Source organism: Anser brachyrhynchus, assembly GCF_964034855.1.
Source record: "Anser brachyrhynchus genome assembly, chromosome: 7".
Lineage (NCBI taxonomy): Eukaryota > Metazoa > Chordata > Aves > Anseriformes > Anatidae > Anser > Anser brachyrhynchus.
Window position 1 is genome coordinate 22571130 of NC_137701.1, and position 24429 is coordinate 22595558.

The 24429-nt window shown below is 38.6% G+C and overlaps 1 protein-coding gene across 25 annotated transcripts in view; it reads right to left on the reverse strand.

Moving 5' to 3' along the window:
- CSRNP3 (cysteine and serine rich nuclear protein 3) overlaps nt 1-24429 on the reverse strand; it is a 102130-nt gene that overhangs the window by 17472 nt on the left and 60229 nt on the right. For 22 of the 25 annotated variants that reach the window (XR_013954008.1, XR_013954009.1, XR_013954010.1 and 19 more), the window contains one exon: nt 13588-13758. Coding sequence is in view for 22 of the 25 variants with exons in the window: in XM_080601262.1 (XP_080457388.1) it covers nt 13588-13758 (171 nt within the window). In the remaining 3 variants the exon portion in view is untranslated. Of the gene's footprint in view, nt 1-13587; nt 13759-14677; nt 14853-16773; nt 20723-24429 lie in introns of those variants that run through there. The other 3 variants (XM_080601266.1, XM_080601272.1, XM_080601270.1) reach the window with 3 other exon arrangements.

Below are 24429 nucleotides of genomic sequence, written 5' to 3' on the forward strand. Positions count from 1 at the left end.
CTGTCGCAACTTTAGCCCATTCCCCCTCGTCCTGTCACCAGGCACGTAGGAGAACAGACCAACCCCCACCTCTTTACAGCCTCCTTTAAGGTAACTGTAGAGAGCGATAAGGTCGCCCCTGAGCCTCCTCTTCTCCAGGCTGAACAAGCCCAGCTCCCTCAGCCGCTCCTCGTAAGACTTGTTCTCCAGACCCCTCACCAGCTCGGTCGCCCTTCTCTGGACTCGCTCGAGCACGTCCATGTCCTTCCTGTAGCGAGGGGCCCAAAACTGAACACAGTACTCGAGGTGCGGCCTCACCAGAGCCGAGTACAGGGGCACAATCACTTCCCTAGACCTGCTGGCCACACTGCTGGCTCATATTCAGCCGACTATCAACCAATACTCCTAGGTCCTTCTCTGCCAGGCAGCTTTCCAGCCACTCATCTCCCAGCCTGTAGCTCTGCTTGGGGTTGTTGCGCCCCAGGTGCAGGACCCGGCACTTGGCCTTGTTGAACTTCATACAGTTGACCTCAGCCCATCGGTCCAGCCTATCCAGATCCTCCTGCAGAGCCTTCCTGCCCTCAAAATGACGCTGCATATGACAGCAGTAAGGAGAACAGCAGACCAGCGCCTCCCGCAGATCTATATACACCACCAGTATTATGTCAGCAAGGCTCTAGTAGAGGTCTAACACTTGATCTTTAAAGTATTGGGTCACATTAACAGAAAAGATTCCTATCTTTTATATTCTAAAATATGTGAAATCAGTGCGTTAGAGTAACTATAAAGGTAGTATGTTCTGTGTTTCTGAAACTCTTATTATCACAGAATAATACAGGAATAATGCTGATTTACAATCAGATCCTTTTTTCTTCACCTTCATCCATTTCTGCTGTCATCCACTGAATATGTGTGTGTATATATATATATATTCCTGATATGTAGAATTTTGACCCCCCAAAAAATAATCTATTTTTTCTAATACTTTTCTGATTCCCTTCACACTCTTGCTTGTTTTTTCTTATAAAAATATGCAGTTCCATATGAAAGGGATTTATTTAAAAATAAATGCCAAATTTTAACTGTCAAATACCGTTCTTTTCCTACAGATATTCGTAACTCCTTTCAGTGATACTTATCTATTGTTTCTCTCTGGTAACAGTGGTGAGCCTTTAGTGCAAAATAGGAGATAGAAACATTGGAGAAAGAGACACTTCTTGATTTTTAAGATGAAACAGCAGCCTGATTTATTTGATTTATTGCAAAATGACAATAGGATGTCAAGGAAGTAGGTAATACGTTACTGCTTTGCAACAACTGGGCAGGTATGACTGAGAGACCAAACTGCCAGAAATCAGGCAGTAAAGTGATTTAACAGGTGCCTGAAACCACTTTTGAAAGACTTGAAACCATTCCATAAAAGCCATAAGAGCATCGTGATGTACTCTGCTAATCTAAAATCGCACCATCTCTAGAGACTGGAAGCACTTGGCCTTCAGCCTTGGTTTCGTAACAGGTTTGGTTTATTGTCACAGTTAAAATACAGTTCATTCTCTAATGTAGCAAAATGCTAATCATCAGAAAGCTAAAATACTCAAACTTCCATGTTAATTAAGTTAAAAAAAATAGAATGATCTAACTATGAGAGAAAAACATATTGGAAAATACATTCTTGTAGCCAAACTACAGCTGGTATGCCCTACTAACATAATCATAAAAACATTTTAGGTTCCATGAAACACTGAAATAATAAATTTTTCCTAAATACTGTCAAGCAGCTGAAAATATGGTAAGTAACGTGCACTTTTTCAGAAAAGCTACAGATGTGCTAGAGTACGAGTATAAAACAGATAAATAAGCACAGGTCCTACCATTCACTTACCCGTTCTCAGTGACGGGTGTTCCAAAAAGGGTGTAGGATGTACACAAAGGAATTAAAAGAAATTGTTACACTAGGCATGTTTAAACTTACAACCACTTTTATGCAAATCTCTCACCAACAGAGCCTATCAAAAATAGTTATAGAAAGGTTCTACTGGGTGCCAAGTGTTATTTTATTAGAAGAGAATATTTGATAGGTTTATGCCAATTTTGCATAATATGAAATACTGTTGTAATGTACTGTTTCTTCATACATGTTACAGTTTCAAAACACAACTGTTTTTAAAAAATGAATAGAGTTTGGAATGCGGGTAATTTTGATATCGTGACTCTTTCAATTCAGAATGACAGGAAATATTCTCTGTATCAGAAAGTTCATTGCCTATATGCTCTTACACATTAAAAAATCCTGCTCCTAGTGAAGAAGGCTTCTAAATCATTCTGGAATGTATCCTATATAATATATAATATCCTATATACTATATATCCTATATAATATATAATATCCTTTATCCTTTATATCCCCATATAACAGTATTGATATTATTTGGATTTCAACTGGATCTTGCCTGTATTTGGGAAGAAATACTGAAAGCTACTGAAGGGCAAGCACCAGTATTTTTACTAAGTAAAAGACACAAATGGAATAAGAGATAAAACTATGGTAAAATATTAAAGGAAAGAAAATATAAAAGGTTAATTTTACATATATTTGTCTGCTTCATGCAGAAACAGAAGGTAATTGTTCCTGTAGATTGCACAAGCTGGTAAATGGTTTGAATCTTCAACTTTAAACTTCAGTATCTACTACATAAGGTTTAAATTTATAGCAATTAATTTTAGACCTTAGCTATGGAATTCTTGACATGGTTACTTACTGGCAGAAATATTAAATGTTGGAATAAAAGTGATAAAAGTGTTTCTTTTTTTTTTTCCCCCCTTAAGTCTGTCAGTTCTATGGTAGAGCTAAATTATAGCACTTTTTATACATAAAGAAATCAACTTGAATTTTTATTCACCCTTTACACGCTAACAGTTAAATGAAGCTAGGCAGAAGACCAATCTAACAAATTCCAGCTGGAAAAAAATAATGTAATCTATGATAAAAATTAGATGACATGAATAGGCTTTTCAATTATGTGGATTTAGAGGGAGGAGCAGGGATGCCCATACGTGCATGTGTGTGTTGTCAAAATTTAGAACATTTTAATACATTACCATATGTTTATGCCTAAATGTTTGGTCATCTGTCTGTCTCAGTAGACTGTAGTTGCCATGAGCCGTCTGAAAGAACCCATTAATGCATTTCCTCAACTTTTTTTTTTATAGTTTTTCTCACTTTCAGCAATTAAGTTATCAGCGCCACACCGTCAAATGTTTTGTTTGTTTGTTTTACATGTCACTGGCAAAAACTGTGTTAAAATGGAGCTAAACTGAACTTCAAGGAGATACTGGGGTACTGTCATTGCAACACAACCAGCACTATAAATCCAGCACTATACAATTGTACTGAAGACAGTGAGAGCTGGCATGCATTTGTTGTACATCATTAAAATTCATACTTTAATTTATTAACACTGTAGTTCCTAGTCAGACAGATTATATGCTAATCTGTGTAAGTAAGCAAGCATGTAAACACAGACCTCAGACTATACGCAGTTATTTTTTTCTGAAACACATCCTATCTTTTGGGTTTGCTTTTGTCTCAACCAAGAGCATATTAAAGGAAGAGCTAAGGCTCTATGAATAACTCTACAGTTACCTCTTCTATGTTAACTGCTAGGAAGTAGTCAGAGTACATTCATATTTATGAGAACATTGTTTACAAGAACGGAGCAGGCAGGAACTGCAAGAGATAACAGGATTTGAGTTGGTTACCCAGAAACATAAATTAGAGATGTTCAGGTGTCCCCCCCCCTCCCCTTTTTTTTTTTCTTTCTGAAGATACAATCGGCCTTCTGTCAGTGAAGGCACTGGAGAATTGTGACCACCTCAGTAACAAAGGACACACAAAGAAGCACAGTCAGCACTACAAAGGCATTAAGCTCTTGTTCTCCCATACTTCCTTAAGTCTCTGAGTAGAGGACTGCCTTAATGTGATTTCTCAAAGGTTATTATTTGATATTGAAAGGAAGTGTTGAACATTTTCCAGCATCTGGGATGGAGTGCTCTATAACTCATTCAGTCCTTTTGTTACAAGGCAGCCAAAACTCAGATTTTTAGATCATCTTACCAGGATTCAGAGACACATGTTACTTTGCATGCACCACACCTTAAATAGTAAGTTTGAATCAGCTGTAATTACTGCTAAGGACACTGCTTAACTCAAGACAGAGCACAAGGACATACAGAATATTTATTTTCTGATATATCAGAAATCATGAACATTTGCCAGGCCTCTCTGGATTCAGTTTCAAAGGTTTTGCAAGGCAGGAAAAGCTTGTAACCTAACAATTTATCCAAAGAGACTGTAACCAACAGGCTTCCCTGCTTGGACAGTCTCAGAAGTACTTACAGGACATCTGGCTGTGCAACAGTGATACCCAGGGATGCCACTATCATCTGTTCTGCGCAAAAGGGGCAGTATTAACTCCAGCCAGCTTCTGTTATGCAGAGATGTGGTGGTTTAGCATCTGCTGGACACACACTGTCAACAGGAACCAGAAGGTGGTTTTTGAAAATTAATGCCACCATCTTTGGTCTAGCAGTTTGTAATGTGCAAGGATCCTAGTGGGAAATAGGAATATTCACCACCACCTAAAATTACCCTATGGATCATGCGATCTTTTAATATATTTACATATTACAGGTCTGATACATAAGTCAGACATGTATAAATGCCTTTCCTGGTATTCTCCAGGAAAGGAAAAAAAGTACTCCACTTTCACAAATTTAAACAATGAATATAATTTGTAGTTCCATGTTCTAAGATTATATGGAATGTAATGTATTTGGCAGATACATAAATAACATAATGCATAAAATCTGTCTATTATTAGAGGGGAGGATGGTACTGTTAACATAATTACTGCTACAGATCTGTCCCTCAGAAAAAGTCACTTTAAAAGTAAAATCTGAACAAGGTCTTCAGACATAAATATCTTCAAAAAGACCTGCCAGAATTTGTCATCTGAAATGTTAACAGCTCAATTTTTGATTTTGGGGATTTAAGTGGTTCAGTTTCTGGGTTTAGCAGAACAGCCCAAGTTAATAACCTGCTTGCAACCAGCTGCAGCCCACGGAATCGAGCCCTGTCCCACAGGTGTCTGCCAAGCCAGAGCGGCTGCTGCACTTTCAGGGACACTGCACAGCGCTCTTCATGCAGCACTCAACCTGCACTAAGCCACAGCACAGGTCATCTGCAGCACAGGCTATTTATGGAAACTGGGAATCATCTGCAAGCAAACTTCCTAAAGGTGAGGCCAGACTCAGACATAAAGACTTAAAGTAAAACTTTTATAGGCAAACATGGATGGTTAACCCATCCTGGAAACACAGCCTGCTCTTTGTCCTTGCCCTTTTGTTATCTTTGTTCATGATATGCATGCACACATACATTGTAGGATGCATTTATTCATCTTTTCCTCAGCTGTTAGCTTCTCTGTCTCTCTTAACAATTCTGTTTATCCACAGCAGTTATAATTACTTCATGACTACATATGGTAATTCTGCCGTTTCTCTTCACATGCTGCTCTGGCTATTGAACATACAAGGAATGTCTAAGGATTCCTAAACTGAAGAACATCCATATGGCAAGCCAGAGAGGAACAGAACGTTACAATGCCTAAACATCAAGTTTTTTCATTATAGCCCTTCAGTTTTCCATGTTTCAGTAGGGCCGTTTTTCAGTCATTGACATACATAACATGTACTACATAACTGTAGTACAGAACAGGGACAACTGTTCAGCAGTAATTCAAGAAATTAAGATTTCTTTCAGTGATTTTTCCATAAGGCTACACACCAACATGCATGAAAATAGCTTTGTCACCTGCAAGACAACACTTTTCTATACGCACACACACATACTCCTACAAATTACAGAGGTTAAGGCTTGACTCAGTAAAGCTGTCTTACCCAACATGTAGTTTACTAGACACGGGAAGATAGATCTACTAGGAAGTGGCAGTAAACACAAAATAAATAAACACACAAACATCATCACAATCATTCCCATTAGTGGCAAATTATAAGCATGGCTGGAAACCATGCTGGGCCACTAAGTCATACCTTCTACTACCAACATTTTTATTAAAATGGTTGCAATTTGAAATGGTAACTTTTATCTATCAGAACAAAAAGTACTATTTTTACACGTCTTTGAAAAAAGACTCATCAACAAAGAAGATGAAAATAAGCATCCAAGCCATGTGAGGTTAGATAATAAGAAAGGCCTTTGTTCATCAATAATTAATAACAGTTAATAACAATTAATAAAAGAGAATTAATCAATTTGTAAGGCAGAAAAGTTTAAACGTCTAGAGAAATGTGTGAATAGACTAATGGTGAAAAAAGATGTAGCACTACACAGATTGTTGTAATATATTTTAATGTAACTAGGACACTATGGTTAGAGACTGCCTCCTCAGTGGTATCATTGTATGGAATAAACCATCAAGTCCTGCAGCTAAATTAATTTCAAATAGTGGCTTCCATCACCTTATTCTTACCAAAAGGCTTGTAAGATTCCTTGCACTTACCTTCTGTATTGCAAAGAAAATTTCTTTTTCATTTTACGTCTCTTTGGAGGACTGAAGGTTACAATATCTGAGAATTTTATTACTAACTCATTTTTCACTGTTTTTTCAAAGCTGTATATCAGTATCTCTCTAACTTATGCAATTGTACCCCTTCTTTACTGTCTTAATTTGGCCCTCCCTACACCATACCAAGGGATTCTCAAAGCATGGAGCAGAAAATTCAGATACCAATAGGATACTTCCAGACCTCTGCACATTGGGGTGAACTGTTTACCTATGAGCCCTCCCCACCCTCTTCAGCACCTCAAGCTATATTGTGTGCTCTACCCTCAGAAAAAAACATTGTCAACTTGTGAAAAACAAAAGATACAACCTCAATTCCTTTCACATTTGAAAAATTCAGGTTAAGCTATTTCTTATGTGCTGGTAACGCATCTTATGATACACATCCACCTCTCATGTCTGAATAAATTACAATGGATTAAATAGGTAAGCAACAGTAATAATGTACTAGCAGACAAAGTACTCTCCTATGCAGATAATGTTCTATACATCTGCACTTTTCATCTGCTTTGAACATCCTCATTTTGCTCTCTGAGTAGTGTACCTAGAGCAGTGTAAAACCTGAGAAAGAGAAAGCATTTAATTCCATACATCTAGTGGCCAAAATAGAATCCAGAACCCCCACACTAGGGAATACATCCTGCTACAGCTGTATTCGTCTATGTTTCCTAATTTTACAAAATCCTGATAGGAATAACATTTTAAGCCTGTAATGTTTTTCAAACATTTTTACTGAGCAAACTGGTAGTTCTTCAATTACTAAACATAAATAATCTTAGTTCTGGCTGAACTCCAAAACATAAGCACTTTCTTCTGCTGTCTCAGCTATTCTCCTGATGTCAAAGACCCATTAAAATAAACGCGAACCATATGGCTACTCCGCAGATTACAAGCACTCTTGCATCAATGAGGGCAAAGCAATTCATTGTCACCATCATGGAAATATCTTAGGCACGTGAAAATTTCAAAAGGCTGGGAAAAAAAAATGTATCCTTTTGGATTAAAACTCTATCTTAGAAAGAAATGTTGATTTTCTTAAACCCTACAATCCCATTTGTCTACTTTTTACATATTTTTAGTGCCACATAAACCACTATGGCAAGAAGGATTAACACCATTCTCCTGCTCAATGACTTTCTCACGTAGTGTTTCATCAAGTCTAATGACACAGAACAGCAAAGCCTCACACATCATGGTAATGTAGGCCAAAACATACTGACAAAAGCTACCTTGCTTCACTGTCTTCCTAGAAAACAAAATATTCCAGAAATTTCTTATACCACTCACCCACTGCCTCCCAAAAGGTATTTTTCTAAATAGACTCTATATACTAACTTGGAAATGTAAAACCCTTAACAATTAAATGCTTCCCCTGCATGCCTTGAAATCTGCATTAAAAGGAAATGCTGTGACATACTATATCCCATCCCAAAGAAACACGTGGGCTTGAGGGCAGGCAGACATTTTCTGAAATAACAACTGAATGTGGAAGTCTTTAAGGGAGCTGCATACTCAGAAAGGAGTAAATTGAGTACTGGAAATTAGATGGGACGTGGACAACTTTGTGGAACCTACCTTAACAGCATTTCACTGCTTCATCCTTCTAGTGCCTTCCTCAGGTAAAATCAAAGCTAAATTCATCTCACAGGTGTGACTGGATGGGAATGCTTGCTTAATGCCAGATTTATGTCACATTTTAAAAGGTTTTTGAAAAATACTAGTTTGTAGAGAAGTTTGGCACGAATGGGACAGGTATTTTATTTGAGCTTCAGTTAAACATTTTACCTCACTGTCAGAGTTTTCTTTAAAATCTTACAGAAATGTTAAGTTCTTTAAATACATACTAAAAGCTGGAAATTTACTGCTAAAATTTCAATAAAAGCTGTAAGTTTCCTTCTTCATCACCCTCTATCTGATGAATGCTTTTCCTTGACATTGGCTACAACAGTCCAGTTTCTCCATTCTGCAAATATAATCAGCCTGCAGGGAGAAGTTAACTGCTCTCTGCCTCACCATTTGCTCTAAATGCCAGCTGCTGTTTCTTGGATGATTATTTCTGACGTTGGCCCTAACTTCGAGCACTGTGAGGAGGAAAGCTGCCACCACGTATCCTTGCAAGAAGGCCCAAGCATAACAATTGTATTTGCTGAACTCTCCTAAGATGCTACAGTCAATCCTTTGTCCCATCTTACGGGTGACTTCTGTGTTTAGCCATTTGATACAAATGCAACCACCCATTTAGCTGTCCACTAATTTGCATTTTCAAAAATTCTGTGTATGTTACAAACATCTTCAACAAACACATCATCTAAGGCAAAAACTACCCCTCTGTAGAGTGTGTGAAATGCACTAATTTAATTGAGAGAAATCTTCAAAAACAAAGACATAGAATTAATCACACAAATCCTTCTAAAAATCAGCGGGAGCCTGCTTCCTAATCCCTCTTTACATTTTTGAAAAACTTCTCCAATAGTCACTACTCCAGATGAAAGACAGCAGGCAGGTTTCTCTTAAGGCATACCCTGACGTATAATTTTGTATGAACATTTGAGCTAAAACACTGCACCACATTTCACTGAATTTCTTTCAGTTTCTCGGTGTTTACTGCCCAGATTAACCCACTTTTAAATCAAAACTGAGACTCTCTCAACTTGTTTGCATTTCCTAGTGTTAGTCAACAAATGACGATGAGAATGCATTCCTCATTAACAAGGAAGTTCCAAGCCTTGTGGCAGGCAATATAAATCACTGCAAGATGACACAAATAAAGAATGCCTGCATTTATCTATGCTTCTATGTGTTTTCCCCTAATAAGCCAGCATCACCACATTTAAGTCATTGAGATTTCTGTCTCTTACCAGTAATGAAACACAAAGTTTAAGTTCAAGGCTCAGGTAATGCCTTATGTTATGAACCTCACACCAAATAATACTTTATCCTTCACATAAGGAAGACCTTCCTAGTGATTTCCAAGGATTTAATACCTTCTTCCAAATGCTTTGTGGCCACACAGATGAGACAGCTCAATTTGTTGGTGACCCTAGAACATTCAAAACAGTACTTTTAAGGGCATATGGACAGAAGCGCAAAGATTTGTTTTTGAATACTTTTGCTTATCTTTGATGGCAAAATCAAAGATGGTAAGAGCACTTAGATACTGAAGGGTCTTCTCAAGACCTTTAATAACTAGCCACATTCATAATAAGCCTAAGGCATCCAATACTCTACAGACAGCACTGCATCCACCCTACTCAGCATAATGACAGGACTTACGATTATGGCAGGCTGTAGGATAACCTTATTAATGGCAGTGATAAGATTAACAGCAAGACAGAAAACTGACTGAAGTTCTATTGACGGTTGAAGATCATCTTGACAGACGAGCTAGTTTTGAAGATTTCACCTGCCTGTGAAGATTCTACAATAAAGGCATTAGTCTGAAAGTTTCAGCTTCGCTACACTGAAGTTGAAATGGCACAGGAAAGCAGCAGTTCCTCAGGGTATATTCCTTAAGAGATTAATCCATGATTAATTTGGTGTAGAAAGTTTTTACCAGCACTAGAATGCAAAAGCTCTTTCAATGGCATGTAATTCTGCAACTTAAATTTGGGTATTTTTCTTTATCGGAAAAATAGATCAAGCATTTAGGGACAGGTACGTCCATAACACCATAACACGGGAAAAATCCCTCACATCTGAGCTAGGGCATGGAACTCAGTGTCCCTCAGCACACAATTGTATGAATGGTCAGGGAGTTGTACAGGTATCCTGAAGGGCAACTCCAAAGAAAAATCACTGTGGAGCTGATGAACCACAGCAGTGGGGTGTCTGCGCTCAACAGGGCCATTTAAAGGAGCTCAAACGGTGGGTGTACTCTCACTCTACTTGTCTCTAAGGAAACAGTGTCCTGCAAAAGAGAAAAAAGAATGGGGTTGTAAGTATCAAGAAACAGCTTAGAAAAGTAACTTCTGTCAGTGAGATAGTCAGGTATATATTACAGAGACAAGAAATCTAGCCAGCTTTTCTTCTGCATTGGCTCTTTTCAGTCTGCTTACTGAAAAAAAAATTGTACAGAACTCTTTCTTTCCATATGTCCTTAGAAGTACTGTTTTGAGTATTCAACATCAGAAAGCTCCCATCTTTTATTTTGGGAGATTAATGTGTTTAAAGAATTAACAGAACATCTTTCAATGTACATCATTAACAGTTTTGTTATTGAACAACACACCTGCATGTAGTTTTCAACGAGTTTTCAATCCCTTATCATCTCCATGAGACACCAGGATTCAGGAGGTAAATGAAATAACACATTGACAATTTCTACATATTTCACTTCTACAAAAAGCTGAGTACCTCAAAAGGATCAGTTCACTTCTTACCCCTTCCCAGAACTCAAAATATGCTTTTTCAAATAATACTGTTTGAAAAATTTACAAGTTAAAAAAATTTAAGTACATAAAAAGTGTTCCTGTCCTGAAAAACACACAACACACACAGCTGATGTCAACCAACACAAACAAAAATGAAAACAAATCCTGTGCGTATAAAAAAATGACCAATTGTCCAATTAAAACATTCTTTCTAGAATCAAAGCACATGAAAATTGAAGAGAATGTGAAAAGAAGTAAAATAAAGATCAAATCTCAACAAAAAAAAATTGTTTTCTTTTTCTAGACGTAGTCATTTATCAAATTTAAAATGTCTTTCAGCATTTGTCAAGTATCTTTGCTCCTTTGCATCTATTTTAAATGTAAATGCAAATATTTTTTATTGCAAACATATTAACTTTTACTATCAGACATCATCACCTTTTTAGTACGGAGTTCCTAATATATATATTAGATGTGCCTAAGGCTACCAAATGAGTGATTTTTCTAACACTCCTCAATTGGCACATGTTGACTGTATAAACACGAATAACTGATATATGATAATATTAAGAAGGAAGAAGGTGCAACATCTCACTTACAACATCTTAACAATAAATGAATAAAGCCTGACTTCCCCATCAGATGCAAAACTGAGTGTATTTGCTACAGTTATGAAATTATAATGCATACTAGGAGAGAGTTTGGATGCAAGATGCAAGTAATTAAGTTACAAAGGCTGTGCAAGTATGCTGTATACAATAAGAGCAAAGCAGAATGTCAGATACCAAAAGATGCCTCTGTCATATACCAGCCTGCAAAAGTCTTTCTCTTGACTCCTGTTCAAATGTAGCACCTAAGCCACTTGCTGGATTCCTTCCCTCTCAAACCAGCCTTATGTAATACTATGAATATTCTGATCGAGTTCTTGGAATTTAGGCCACTGCATCTGTATTAAAGAAAATATTGTTTAAAAAGTAGTGTCAATGGTTCAGACAATTTTCCCATTCCCATACTGCCAGCTGATGTATATATGTATATGTATAAATGTAGTGTGTACAATTTGTGTATATATTTGTGTGTGTGTGTGCACGTGCACTGACCAGCATTTATTACTCTGGCCACAAATATCTCAGTTACATGGATCATTAATCATAACACTCAGAAATCCTATAGTTTCCCTTCCAGATATTATTGAGAAACCAAACTATTTATTGTGTCAACTGTAATCAAAGCTTATTGTTATATGCATGTATTACAACTTTCAAGATGCTCCGCTGAATTACTAGCTTTCTTTGTGTATTCATAAAAAAATTGTTGTCTTCTATGTGGGTGGCAATGACTGATGTAACAGAACTGCTTTCAGTCTGTGATAAATAATCACGTAAGTCTTTAAATAGACACAAAAATTAAAAGATCAGCATTCAAGTAATATTGCCACCAAACTATTTCTTAACACTACTGAGATTTATTGGGTCACTTACTCCTTTATAGCATTTCAATAATAGAAGATTCTGTATTTGTAGGGGACCTTAAGTATAATATGCTTCATCAAGATTTTTACACGTACATACTTCTGAAAAGTTTTGTCTGCATAACCTTTGCACAGAAGCAAAGAGGAGATTTGAACCTTCATATCGAAACCCTATCTCAAACTGCACAGCAGCATTTGGCAGACAAATCAATTATAAGAACCTTCATATCACATGGTACAAACACAATTTCTAGGCACATGCTAAACCACATATTTGTAAGGATCATGTTGTATATGGGTGGTGACAAGGACCCTCACCTACTCCTTGGCCCACAGTTTTAAGAAACAGCTTTGCAGTCACTGACTCCAATGGACAGATTTGTATATAGCAGAGCTGAAGGATGGAAACCCCAGCTTTTAAAAACATGCAGTTCACCATTAAAACAGCATAACCACCACCTAGTATCATAAACTACAAAAACAAAACCTTAATTAATTCCTCATATACGTATATGCTGCCCACATAATCTACCTAGCTTTGCTAACTTAAGAACAAATGCTTATCTGCACACAAAAGAATTGCTGAGTACAGAGATACCATCCCCTGCCTGAAGAACAAAAACTACTGCAATGATAGGTGCCTCTGTGTCTAATACACGATGTTCCACAATTTGGAAAAAAAAAAGAAAAAAAAAGTGTACTATTTTCTTTGAAGAAGAACTCTCAGAATAAAATACTGCAGATAGCTGACAGCTGCATTACATTTGTCCATAGAAAATAAATAACCTTACCTAGAGCGTCTTCCCTACAGTTCCTGCTTGAAATACCTTAAGCACAACTCCCAACATTATACACATAGATACATGACTCAAACAGCAGTCAGGGGCTTCCAAGTGACTTCAAATTTTTACAGTTACAAATAGATCTATATAGATAACATGAAGGCAAAAAGGTACAGGTCTGCTAAGTTGTTCTGAACAAGTCACATACTCTGAAAGTCAGTTTTATCATCTGTTCAATTTTAAATTGTCACGTTTATCTAACTATGGTGTTTGTAATTATTATTATAATTTTATTTTGAGGAACAGAAAGAATTCTTTAGATACGCAACGTTAGTACTTACGGGTAAAGTGATTAGAAGTGGATGGATTGACGCTATCACCACTGTCAGCACTTTCACTGCTAGAAATGTCATCATCTGATTCCCGCACAGAGGAACAAGGTGAGGAGCCATCAACTTCTTCAAACTTCCTCTTTAAAATTCCACTCATCGCTGCAATGCTGTCACATGCACCTGTAGCAGGAACAGAGGCAATGAAGCATTGAAACATCCAACTGCAGAATATGCAGTCATAGTCTCCAAAGTCGTTTTTATTTAGAAGTACCAATAAGTTGCCACTTCTCATCTTGAATAGCCATTTAGCATGAGATTACGTATAATTAATTAGGAGACAGTGAAGCCACAGGAAAGAAAAAAACCTTCATAAATCATACTCTCTAACTTGCTATATGTGGAAATGGTTATATTGTTAGAATAATGGGTAACAGACTGGTTTCAGGGTGTATTTTTTGCCATTTGGAAGTTATCCCTTTTCATGAAAAGACAAAAATTTAATTTGAAATATAGACTCTCTTCAGGCCAGGGAGAACTGTGACTGCAACAGCCTGATGCTCTGCATGAGTTGCAAGGCGCTTAGCATCCCTGATTTCTATGGACATCAGCCCCAATCTAGGTTATGCTGTGAAACGTAAAGAAAAATTCAGAGTTTCTCTTCTAACACTCTCATCTGGGAGGAAGAAATGTTCACTAACAGAGATGAAATTAAATAAGAATAAATCATACTGAACATTACAGTTCCCACTGCCAAATATGTGATCTAATTAGTGCTCACATCACACCTAAAAGAAATCATAAGTAAAGTATTATCTGATAATTCAGTATTACAGAGAGAAAAGGCAATGAAGTCACAAAGACCATGTATCAGTTTCGCACTCAATAAACCCTTAGAATTCAGAAATTCCCCACTCCAGTCAGAGATACTAATGGCTTCCCAAACTCTCTCCTCCCCTTTTTTAGAAATGAGATGCCTAATATGCCCCTGAGGTTGCACAGAAGGGTATAAGGCTAAGTATTCAAGCAGGAATTTAGCAGCAAAGGTAGAAATTTACAATGACTATCACATAATTAAGGAGAAAGTGTATCCTTAACTAACCGAGGAGAGATGAAGGATGGTTGTAGCTTGTTCAGAGGACACACCTGCCCCGATGCCTCCCGCAGCACTGTAGAGGTAAACGGTGCTAATACTTATCCAAGGCAAGAAGTTTATCTAGGATTGATGATATCCTAGACTTGCCGAGCAGGATGCAAAATCTAGAGGACACCACAGCATACTGCCAAATCCCACTAAAATCAAGAAAAAAAGAAAATCACATTCCTCCCTCAAATAGAACAACTTAAATCCCTGCAGCTACCTCTAGGACTAACTGCTTCCAAGCCAGGTACATTCTGCTTCAGACAATGAAGCCCCAGAGCTCCCCTCCAACCCAAACTTTTATGATTGTTTGTCCAAAAAAAAAAAAAAAGCCATGAAACTGTCAGGAAACTAACATATGTCAGGCTAAATGACTACTAGTAAAGGAGACAAGGTTAAGGCACAGACTCCAGTTGTGGCCATACTTCTTAATTAGCACGTGTCACAGCTTTGGCCCAGGCCACCTAGCACTGGATCCTGCAGGGTGCAGCTGGTGCCAGAGCCATGCCCAGTAGGCAGTCTGGATGAGGACACCCTGTTTTTGGCAGAGGGCTGACAGCCACTGTGGACAAGAGTCATAACCTGCTGCTTCCATCAGAAGCCAGAGAATGCTGTCCTCAGCCTGCATCTTCCCATCTTTTTAATTATCACAGAGGTAGTCTCACTGAAGTAGCAGCTATGTTCTGATCCTGTTCTGAAAGCACTTTGATAGATCCTAAGATACCTTTGCTAAACCTCAGAGGCAGTCTAGTACCAAATAGACTGAATGTCTCCTATGCATCCCATAGCTCCCTTCAAGCCCTAAGATGAGTTTCCTTATGTGAAAAATCAAAGGCAGCTTGTCAGAGGTTTGCAACCAACTTTTGGCCTGATATGAAGCTAGAACATGACAAAGATGGATGTATGAAGCTGACAGCTACGAAAAACATATTGATGGATTCATCAAGTCACAGAAAGTCTGTAAGACTAATTCAAAATGGTAATTCAGCAAACAGGTCTGTCTGCAGGAAATGCTAGGAAGGAGACTGAAGAATAGTACAGCTTCACCCCAGTGCAACAGAAATTAGTTCTAATTATTTGCTTTGCTTTGCTTTGCTGAGAAAGCGTTTTACTTTGCCTGCCAGATCCTAAGCACAGCAGGATGAAGTTATGGGGAAGTTTAAACTTGCCTTTGTAAGCCAAAACTAGAAATTACAGATACATTATACAAAACTTTCATTATGTTATTTAATTACAAGGGCTAGAACAAAAGTTTTATAATAAAGGAGATCATTCACCTCTTAGGGAAGTAAAAGCTCTGAGAAGCACATACATGATTGCAGCAAGTTTAATATCCTGTCTCCAGTAGCAGTCAGTATTTAATGCTTCAGTGGAAAGCAATGGAATGAGAAATTCAGCCACAACCCACTGCAAGATACATGACTCTGCTTCCTCATCCTTGCAGTCAATTTCCCCTAAGCATAAGGCTGAAATGTTGCTATATTACAGTGCACAGCCTCTTAAATTCATTTGACTTGCTCTCCCAAGGCAACAAGTTTCATATTAGTTTATCAGGAAAAAGACCAACAAAACAAATCTCCCAAAACTATAGCCACAGACCCTTCAAAATCACAGCAGTTCCAGCCTTTACAATATTTTGGACAGTAAGGAGCAGCAAAAATACACCAGTGTCCAGCAACATGCTTTACCAGAGAGAACCCCACCTATACTGGTACTTCCCACAAAGTGGAAATAGCTGAAGAGAAGTCACTGAGATCTTATTGCATTTATATAGTGATACTTATATTTCATTCCCCAAAAGCAATTAGATTACAATGGAGGTGCAGTGCACCCAGTGATGTACATGGACTTAGGAAACACGGTTATACTTGGTGGGGGGATGTGCGGGGGTACAGGGATGGCATGGCGATGGAGACACAAACAGAACCGCAACATCAAGTTCCTCAGCCCAAAGCTGAGCCTGTCAATCCACTGCAGTTGCCTGAACGTGTGTTACTGCCTACATTTGCAGTCTCATAGCTGCGTAACTCTTAACATTCTCAGCACTGAGGCCTCACCTGGAGTGCTGTGTCCAGTTCTGGTCCTCTGGTACAAGAGAGACGTGGACATTCTGAAGGGTGTCCGACGTTGGGCCACCAAGATGATCAAAGGACTGGAGCACCTCTCCTATGAGGAGAGGCTGAGAGGGATGGGACTGTTCAGCCTGAAGAAGAGGAGGCTCAGATGGGATCTCATCAATGTCTATACCTGAAGGAAGGGTGCAAAGATGATGGAGCACTCTTCAGTGGCGTCCAGTGCAGGACAAGAGACAGTGGGCACAAACTGGAACACAAACTGGTAGCCCTGCTTGAGCAGGGGTTTGGAACAGGTGACCTCCAGAGGCTCCTTCCAGCCTCAACCATTCTGAATCTGTGATTCTGCCTCTGGGAAACTCGCCAAAGCAGCACAGCCAGAACAAGGAAGAGAAAGTGGGAAGATAAAACGTGCAGATCTGAAAGCACTTGTACACACAGTTACTATTCAAACAGGTTCTTCACAATTCTGAGTTAATGATTCCCAGAACAAAAAACAGATTCCCAACAGAAGGTACTCAACTCCTGAGTGTAACGTACAGGGAGCTCTGGTCCCTAACACAGCCCTCCTGATTCTGGGAACTGACACCGTGTTCACTAGGGCCAGGAAAAAAAAAAAAAAAAAAAGGCAAGCAGACCTGGTGTGGAACCTGGGCAGGTACGCACTGCCAAGCACACACAGTACAGCCTTGACTAGTCACAGTTGCACGTGCTTGTTTTACTCCTTGCACTGGCACAGGGACACAGAAATGGCTGATTACTGTCTGCTGACTGGAAAACAGTGGCTTTCTGCTAAGAAGCCCATAACTTTTGAACCACTCCAATGCCCCTGTCTTTTGACTGTCCAGTCCTTAAATAAAAACTGCTTTCCTGAAAGACTCTACCTATCTGTCACACACTTCTTCAAGGGCATTAAAGCTTTTTCAGGGTCTCACTTTCAAGTTCCCCTGGCATAAAGCATCTGCACATACTCAAAAGTTACAGAGCTTTGAGATGCTTGAGTAACTCATGTCCAGGTCTCCCTGGGAGGTGGAAACTTGGTGTTCTTCCAAGCAAGGTGTCTAAGAACAAAAGAAAAGTGGAACATGATTTTGTAGTGCATGTTGAAAACGGACAGAAAGGGTTGCCTGGGCCCAGTCCCATGAGTGATTGTTTATGTACCTGAAGGCTACTTAATACAAGAGAACACTTGGCAAGCTACCTGTGCACACTCTCTCTGGCCTATGAATCTTGGCATTATTTTCTACAGAGTACAACGGTCCCCATCTAGACAGAGGACTAAGAGTCTCTCTAAGCTATAGCTCAGAGGCAGCAATTCCTGAAAAACAGATTCAGGTCTCCAGCGTCCTGGTGAGCTCTCTTGAACCGTTAAATTACTGTGTGAAAGACAGGACACCTATTCAGCAGCAGATTTTTAAAATAAAGTTGCTGTAAGAGTGACCTAGGCTCTGTTCTTGAAGGTACACGGGCCTGCCTTCAGGACAGGGGTCTGGACTGTGGCTGTGCAGCACGGGAATCTCACATACCAAACAGCTGAGTTGGGGTTCAATGCTGAACGGTAACCATCCAGAAGTTACGGATTAAAACATTTAACATTCAACCATCTAATCTCTAATTACCTTGCTTCTTATTCCACTAAGGTGAGGTGACTTAGGGACTAATCTTGAAACCTCACTCAGAAGCAAAAGATCTGCAGTCCTCAAAAACCACAGCCTATCCTTACCACATAACAAAATATATTTTGGTCAAAGTGAGTTGCTGGAAGTACAGGGTATTTTACAGCTGTCTCGACACTACTACAGAACACATGCTCCTCCCTACAGCATGTTACTGGACTGCAGCATCAGTAACACTTCTCCTGGCACTGTAATTGTGACTTGTCTTTAAAAACGATGGGAGTCTGACAAATTCTAAAAGACTTTAAGAGGAAATATTTGAAAATAAAAGCAGACGTATTAAATAATAGGATCTCTAGGGCAAAGATAGCTTGGCCTGCTCGTTTCATAATTCTTTTTCTGAACATTGATCCCTCTTCCCCCCTTCAGTAAAAGGCAACTGAATTCCATTAATTTGTTTTCTGGCCACCTTAAAATCAACTCAGCTTTCTTAACATTCTTAATTAGGTATTTTAAATGTTACATTTACATATCACAGTTAACATATAAGCAAGATTAGAATTTAAATATGTAGTCAGGAAATATATCCTCTACAACAATGCTTGATTTAATTGAGAGGACATTAACACTTGCATTTAGACAGTGACACAGAATTTTGTTGTAGCCTATACACACTTTCTTTCAAAAATATTTCCAGCCATTATGACTCCATTATGATGGAGGAATTGAAGTGGCAACAATGAGGCTGCCAAAGGAGATGGTCAAGTGAAATGGCTACAACAACTTAAACGGCTAAATAAATACAGGCTAGAAGTCAAGTCAAGGGTAAAGATATAAATTCATACTGCCTCTGGCAGGAATCAATTATGCTGGCTATTCTGACCTCTAAATATGTTCTTCTGGAAACAGGAACACAAAGAGCTTGCTCTTATTCTCTCACTTTTTGCCCATTTATTTTAAGACTTATTTTCAGCTATTTATTAGTCCAATTACTTTTGTGAACAAACACCAGGGAAATGTTCTATCTGTGTTAAAAAGTACAACAAACAAAACACAATCTTGCAACTGCTGTGGTTGAAAGCACTCTCACTCCCTAGGACTTTGAGGAAAAGACCTGAAATTATTAGTGGAGACATCTCTCAAATATAGAAGAAGTGCCTGAACAAATGAACATTTGTAAACTCTTGACAATTAATGGCAATACAGACTGAGTAACAGCACAACAGATGAGGTAAAACTGTAGAGAGAAAAACAGAGGATTTTAGGCTTAAGTAAAAAATTCATTTCCTACAGAAAATGGAAGCTGATCCAAAAATGCTGAGTTTCAATTTTTCTCCACTGTTTAAGAAAAATTATAAATCAAACAGCTAAGTGATGCGCTGTCATGATCACTGAAGGCCAGTTATAAAGGCGATGGTAAACAAAGCAGATATAAAAAACATGGACGTCCTTGAAGTTGTGTTATCATGCCGCAGGTATTCATCTATGCTATGTATTTGATCATGTAGCTAAGGATATGCACTAGCTTAGCTCACTTTGAGCAAGCCAGCACAAACGGCAGAAGCAGATGAGTTGTACCAATATGCCTTGCTTCTCAGCAGAACTGATTTGTCCAGCAGAATGCTGCCCTAATACAGTCACAGTGTTGTGAAATGTATTCGTAGCTTCAGCAGGCATCTCTGAAGAGTAAACATACTGATTTGGATATCAAAATAAATACAAAGTAAAGGGTCATATGAGTGCAAGAATTATGCTATTTCCCAATTATTCATTGCTTCGTTTTGCAAATTTTGTTGCTCTTCTAACATAGGTCTCCTTTTGTCACACACTGAAAAAATTTAATTACGTATACACATTTGATGCAGATGTTTAATATGCCTTACCAAATATTGTTAATAAGAATTCATAGCATAAGTAGAATGAAAAATGCTCTTAGTTTATTGTGTACCAAATCCTGAGATATTAAAGAGCTGCCTGTGCACAGCCAGCAGCCATTTGTGTTTTAGTATTGCTGCAGTTTGTTATACAATAGGCATGCTCAGCACGTTCCCTAATGGAGGCTGTTTCAACTTTCCTCTCCTTAATACAGCGTTCAAATTCCAGCTTGGCAGATGATTGTGTCCAACCCAATGCCTTTGCCTTGTCACAGCCACTTAAGAAAAGGCACAGCTGCAGGAATACCTTCTCCTGTGCCCATGCAAGTCCTGATACAGACCAGGAAGCTCCAGCAGCCTCCAGGTTTTCTCTGAGGGAGAACACACAAGTTTGTGTGGAGCCCAGATGGTTGGATCATGTCTTTCCAACTTCAACAAGTCATTTAAAAGTTACAGTGTGAGCTTTCTTTTTTTTTTTTTTTTTTTTTTGGGGGGGGGGGGGGGGGGGGGCGGATCTGATAACTTACAAGCAGCCAAGCAAGAGATTTTGGTTTGTCGTGCTTTTTTGTCCCTTGTCTCTTTTTTGAAGACCAAAGCCATAAAGAAAACCTCCCATAACATCTTGTTTTTAAACAGAAAGAATAGAAAGAACAGTATTAAGCCAATTATCTCATATCCTCACAAGGCTGTGAGAATTTTTCAGACACCAAATACATATTTGTACAGCCATTAATAGTAGTTTGGTGTGACATGGTCACAGATTAATGTCTATGGTAGCTCAAGACACTTCCTGAAGAGACTGACTCTGTCACCTTTTTCTACCAGTAAACTGGGAAAAAAAATGCTAGAAACTAAACAGCAGCTCAAAAATACCAGAAAAACCATTACTTCAGATTAGTTTCTTTAGCAGATATATTTGATGAACAGTGTATATGAAACAGGCCCCTGTAAACAAAAATATTTTTGTTCAGGAGGAGATAACATTCAAGTACCACCAAAGAAATGAATGAGCAAGCTCCATGGCATGAGCATAAAGTCATGTCTTCATTCAAGGCCTAGTCAAAATTAGTAAAAAGATGTTTAAGTGCATCTTCTTCTCCAGAGAATAGTCAATAAAACTATTCAGACTGAAAAATATAAAATATTAATATCTACTGGAAGGCTGTAATGTTTTGAAACTACTATCTTCCAAAATAGCTTTATGGCTATAATAATTCAAGCTTTCATGTCTAAATCAAGGACAAAGTACAACCAACATAAAATGTTACAATTTGCAGGTTTAATGCACACCCAACACAGTACTAAGGAGGCATTCAGGCCCACAAAAATCATACTTAATTTGAAAGAAGGTTGTTGTTTTTTTTTTCTTCTATTATTTACCTTTTGATGTTTCACTATCTACTCAACCAGAAAAAAACAGTATGTTTATTTTTTAAAATCCTGGATTTTTTTAGCAATAATATTGACAATAAACACTAAACAGGAAAATTCACTGAAAAACCCATAAGATGCACAACTCATTACTGAATGTAGGCAATACCTAATTGATATAATAAAACAACTGACAAGTCTCCTCCTGCCACTGAAACATATGTAGTGTTGACAACACACCTTCTCTTCTACAACTAGCACCAGCTAAAAACAAGCTATTCAGTTATCAGCTAGAACTACAAGCAGATTTCAGATTTAGAAAAAAACACCCTGTGAAACTAAGGGAGCCTGATTCTTTATGGATGTGCATCTTGTGGCTAGATTACCTGAGGCACAGGAGGAGGTTTGGTTCACTGATGCTCTTCCCCAGAGCATTTGACATATTCTATGTGGTTACCTTGATATTCAGGGATTTAGTCATAGTGAAAACTTATTTTTCATTGCTGTAAACTACCATTCTCGTCTCTACCTCACCACATATTTGTAGAACACTTGAAGACAATCTACTATCTACTACTCTTTGAAACCCAGATGAAATGAGGTAAGGGGTTAAAAAAACAATAAGGAAAACAAAACGGACATATGTGACAATATGACAGGCACAATGAAATCGTAACTGCATAAGCCTATTTCCTTAAGAAATCAGTCAAAAAGATCAGCTAAACTCAGATTTCAAATTCCTGTATTTAGAGACCACAGAATGAAAAGGTTGATTTTTAGGTAGAGGCAAAACATGTGTAATCAATAAACTGAAACATTTGTCTACAATACTATTTTCTCAGTAATTTTAATGACTGACAAACTCAAAAGGTAGGATTTTTAAAGCGTATATTCAATTACAACCAATCTTACCCTTAATAACTTTGTAGTTTTGGCCAGCAAAAACTGTACATTGGTCCTTACTCACTCACAAGATTGCATCTCAACACAACACCCCACGAAGGAAATGTATGACTCTATCACAGCATGAATATGTAAAGCTATAGACCACGAAGAGATTGATCTAAAATTAGATCCTAATTGTATTAACTTGACTGTTAACGTTCTTTTTTTTTTTTTTTTTTTTTAAATATTAAAGACAATCTGGAATTTATGGCTGTAGTGGCTTGGAATCAGAAGAAGCATGTCTAAAAATCCTTTTCAGTTCAGTTCACTTTATGGTTCAAAGCCGAAAACTCTTCCAGAAGGCTGACCAAAGAGCTGCAGATCTAATAATAAGTATGTGTACCCATCCAGTTCCCAAGACACTTGTCACCAAGTCAGTGATGAATAGAAACAAAGCAGCTAGCCCACAATGCCATAGCACTGCCTGACTTGTAAGCACCTTGTGACCATCCAACATCATCTCAGCCAGAGGATTCTTCTGGGACAAAATTAATTATCTGCCCTATGCTCTCCTGAAAAGCCCTGCTGTGAAGGTATGTGGCTTACACTTTCAAACGTGGGTATGGTGTTTTTTAATTTGATATATTTTATTTTGCTTTATCAAATCTCTGATTATTCTGTCTTTTCCAGGGGAACTGACACAAGAAGGTTAATACTCCGTGATTTTCACTTTGCCATGTTAACGTTAAAGATGCTTGCTCTTAGAAATCTGAGTGGGTGAGGAGGGCATAATGGTAAACAACTGAGCAACTTAACCGAAAGCTACAAAGTTAAACCTTAAGCTACTTTGAAAGCAAAGCTTCAACAAAGCCTCTGGTACTGCAGGAGAGCAAAACAATGGGGACTCTGCGAGCACTTTAAGCCCCCAAGAGTCGTGGGGTTTCCCTCCCCACACAGCAATTAAATACTTGAAGACAAAAACGTTGGCTTGAGAATAGACTGCTCAGCTCTCACAGTTCGTGTTGGAAATAAGTAGTGGTATAATTTATTATGCACACTAAAAACAATGAATAGATAAATTTTGTGGCTTTCAACACTTTTTTGTTTACCCTTTCACCCCCACACAAATGACACTTGCTAGAGATTTGCTGGTTCTTAGGAAAAACAACTGGAGACATCTGTGATCCAACCCACATTTTTTAACATATCCATGCTAGGCTAATTGTACACTCTGTTTAATTCTAATAAAGAGAAAATTGCAAATCCCTGGTAAGCTGGCTGCTGAATTCAGGCTCCTACTCAAAGAACAACCTCCCACCACCACAGCTGTATCGGCCGAGTTCACCCCGGCAGCAGCAGCACCCAGACGCTCCCGGGCACCGGAGCAGCCTTAGCCTCCGCCTGCAGGAGCCCGGGGAGATGGTTTCAGAAGCAGCTGCAGCCCCGGTACGGAAATGTCAGCCCCGTGCCTGGCTCAGCCCCCGCTCCACAGTCGGCAGGGCTGTGCGGCAGCAGCGGCGGTGACACGAGGGCAGCTCCCACTGCTTTAAGCAGACAGCACGTTTATTGCAGTGTTTTATAGATCCCCACGCTAGCTTTATGCCTGCTAGCTAGGGTACTGACACTAGAATAGCTGCAGCAGCATGGAGCTCAACACAGACCGATTTATCCTGATCTGCAGCACAGATGAACAAAATGACTTATTTATAGGCACATGTAAAAATGATTTACCAGTATGAAGTAAGTAAATGTAACACAACACCAAACTCCTCTTGCTGCCCTCAAAGAGGCAGAACGCTAATGAAAGCTACCACCACCCAGAGCCTTATTCATGCGACAGTCTTACCCTATATAAAAGCATCACTTGATTACATTTCCACAACAAAATCCAAGGA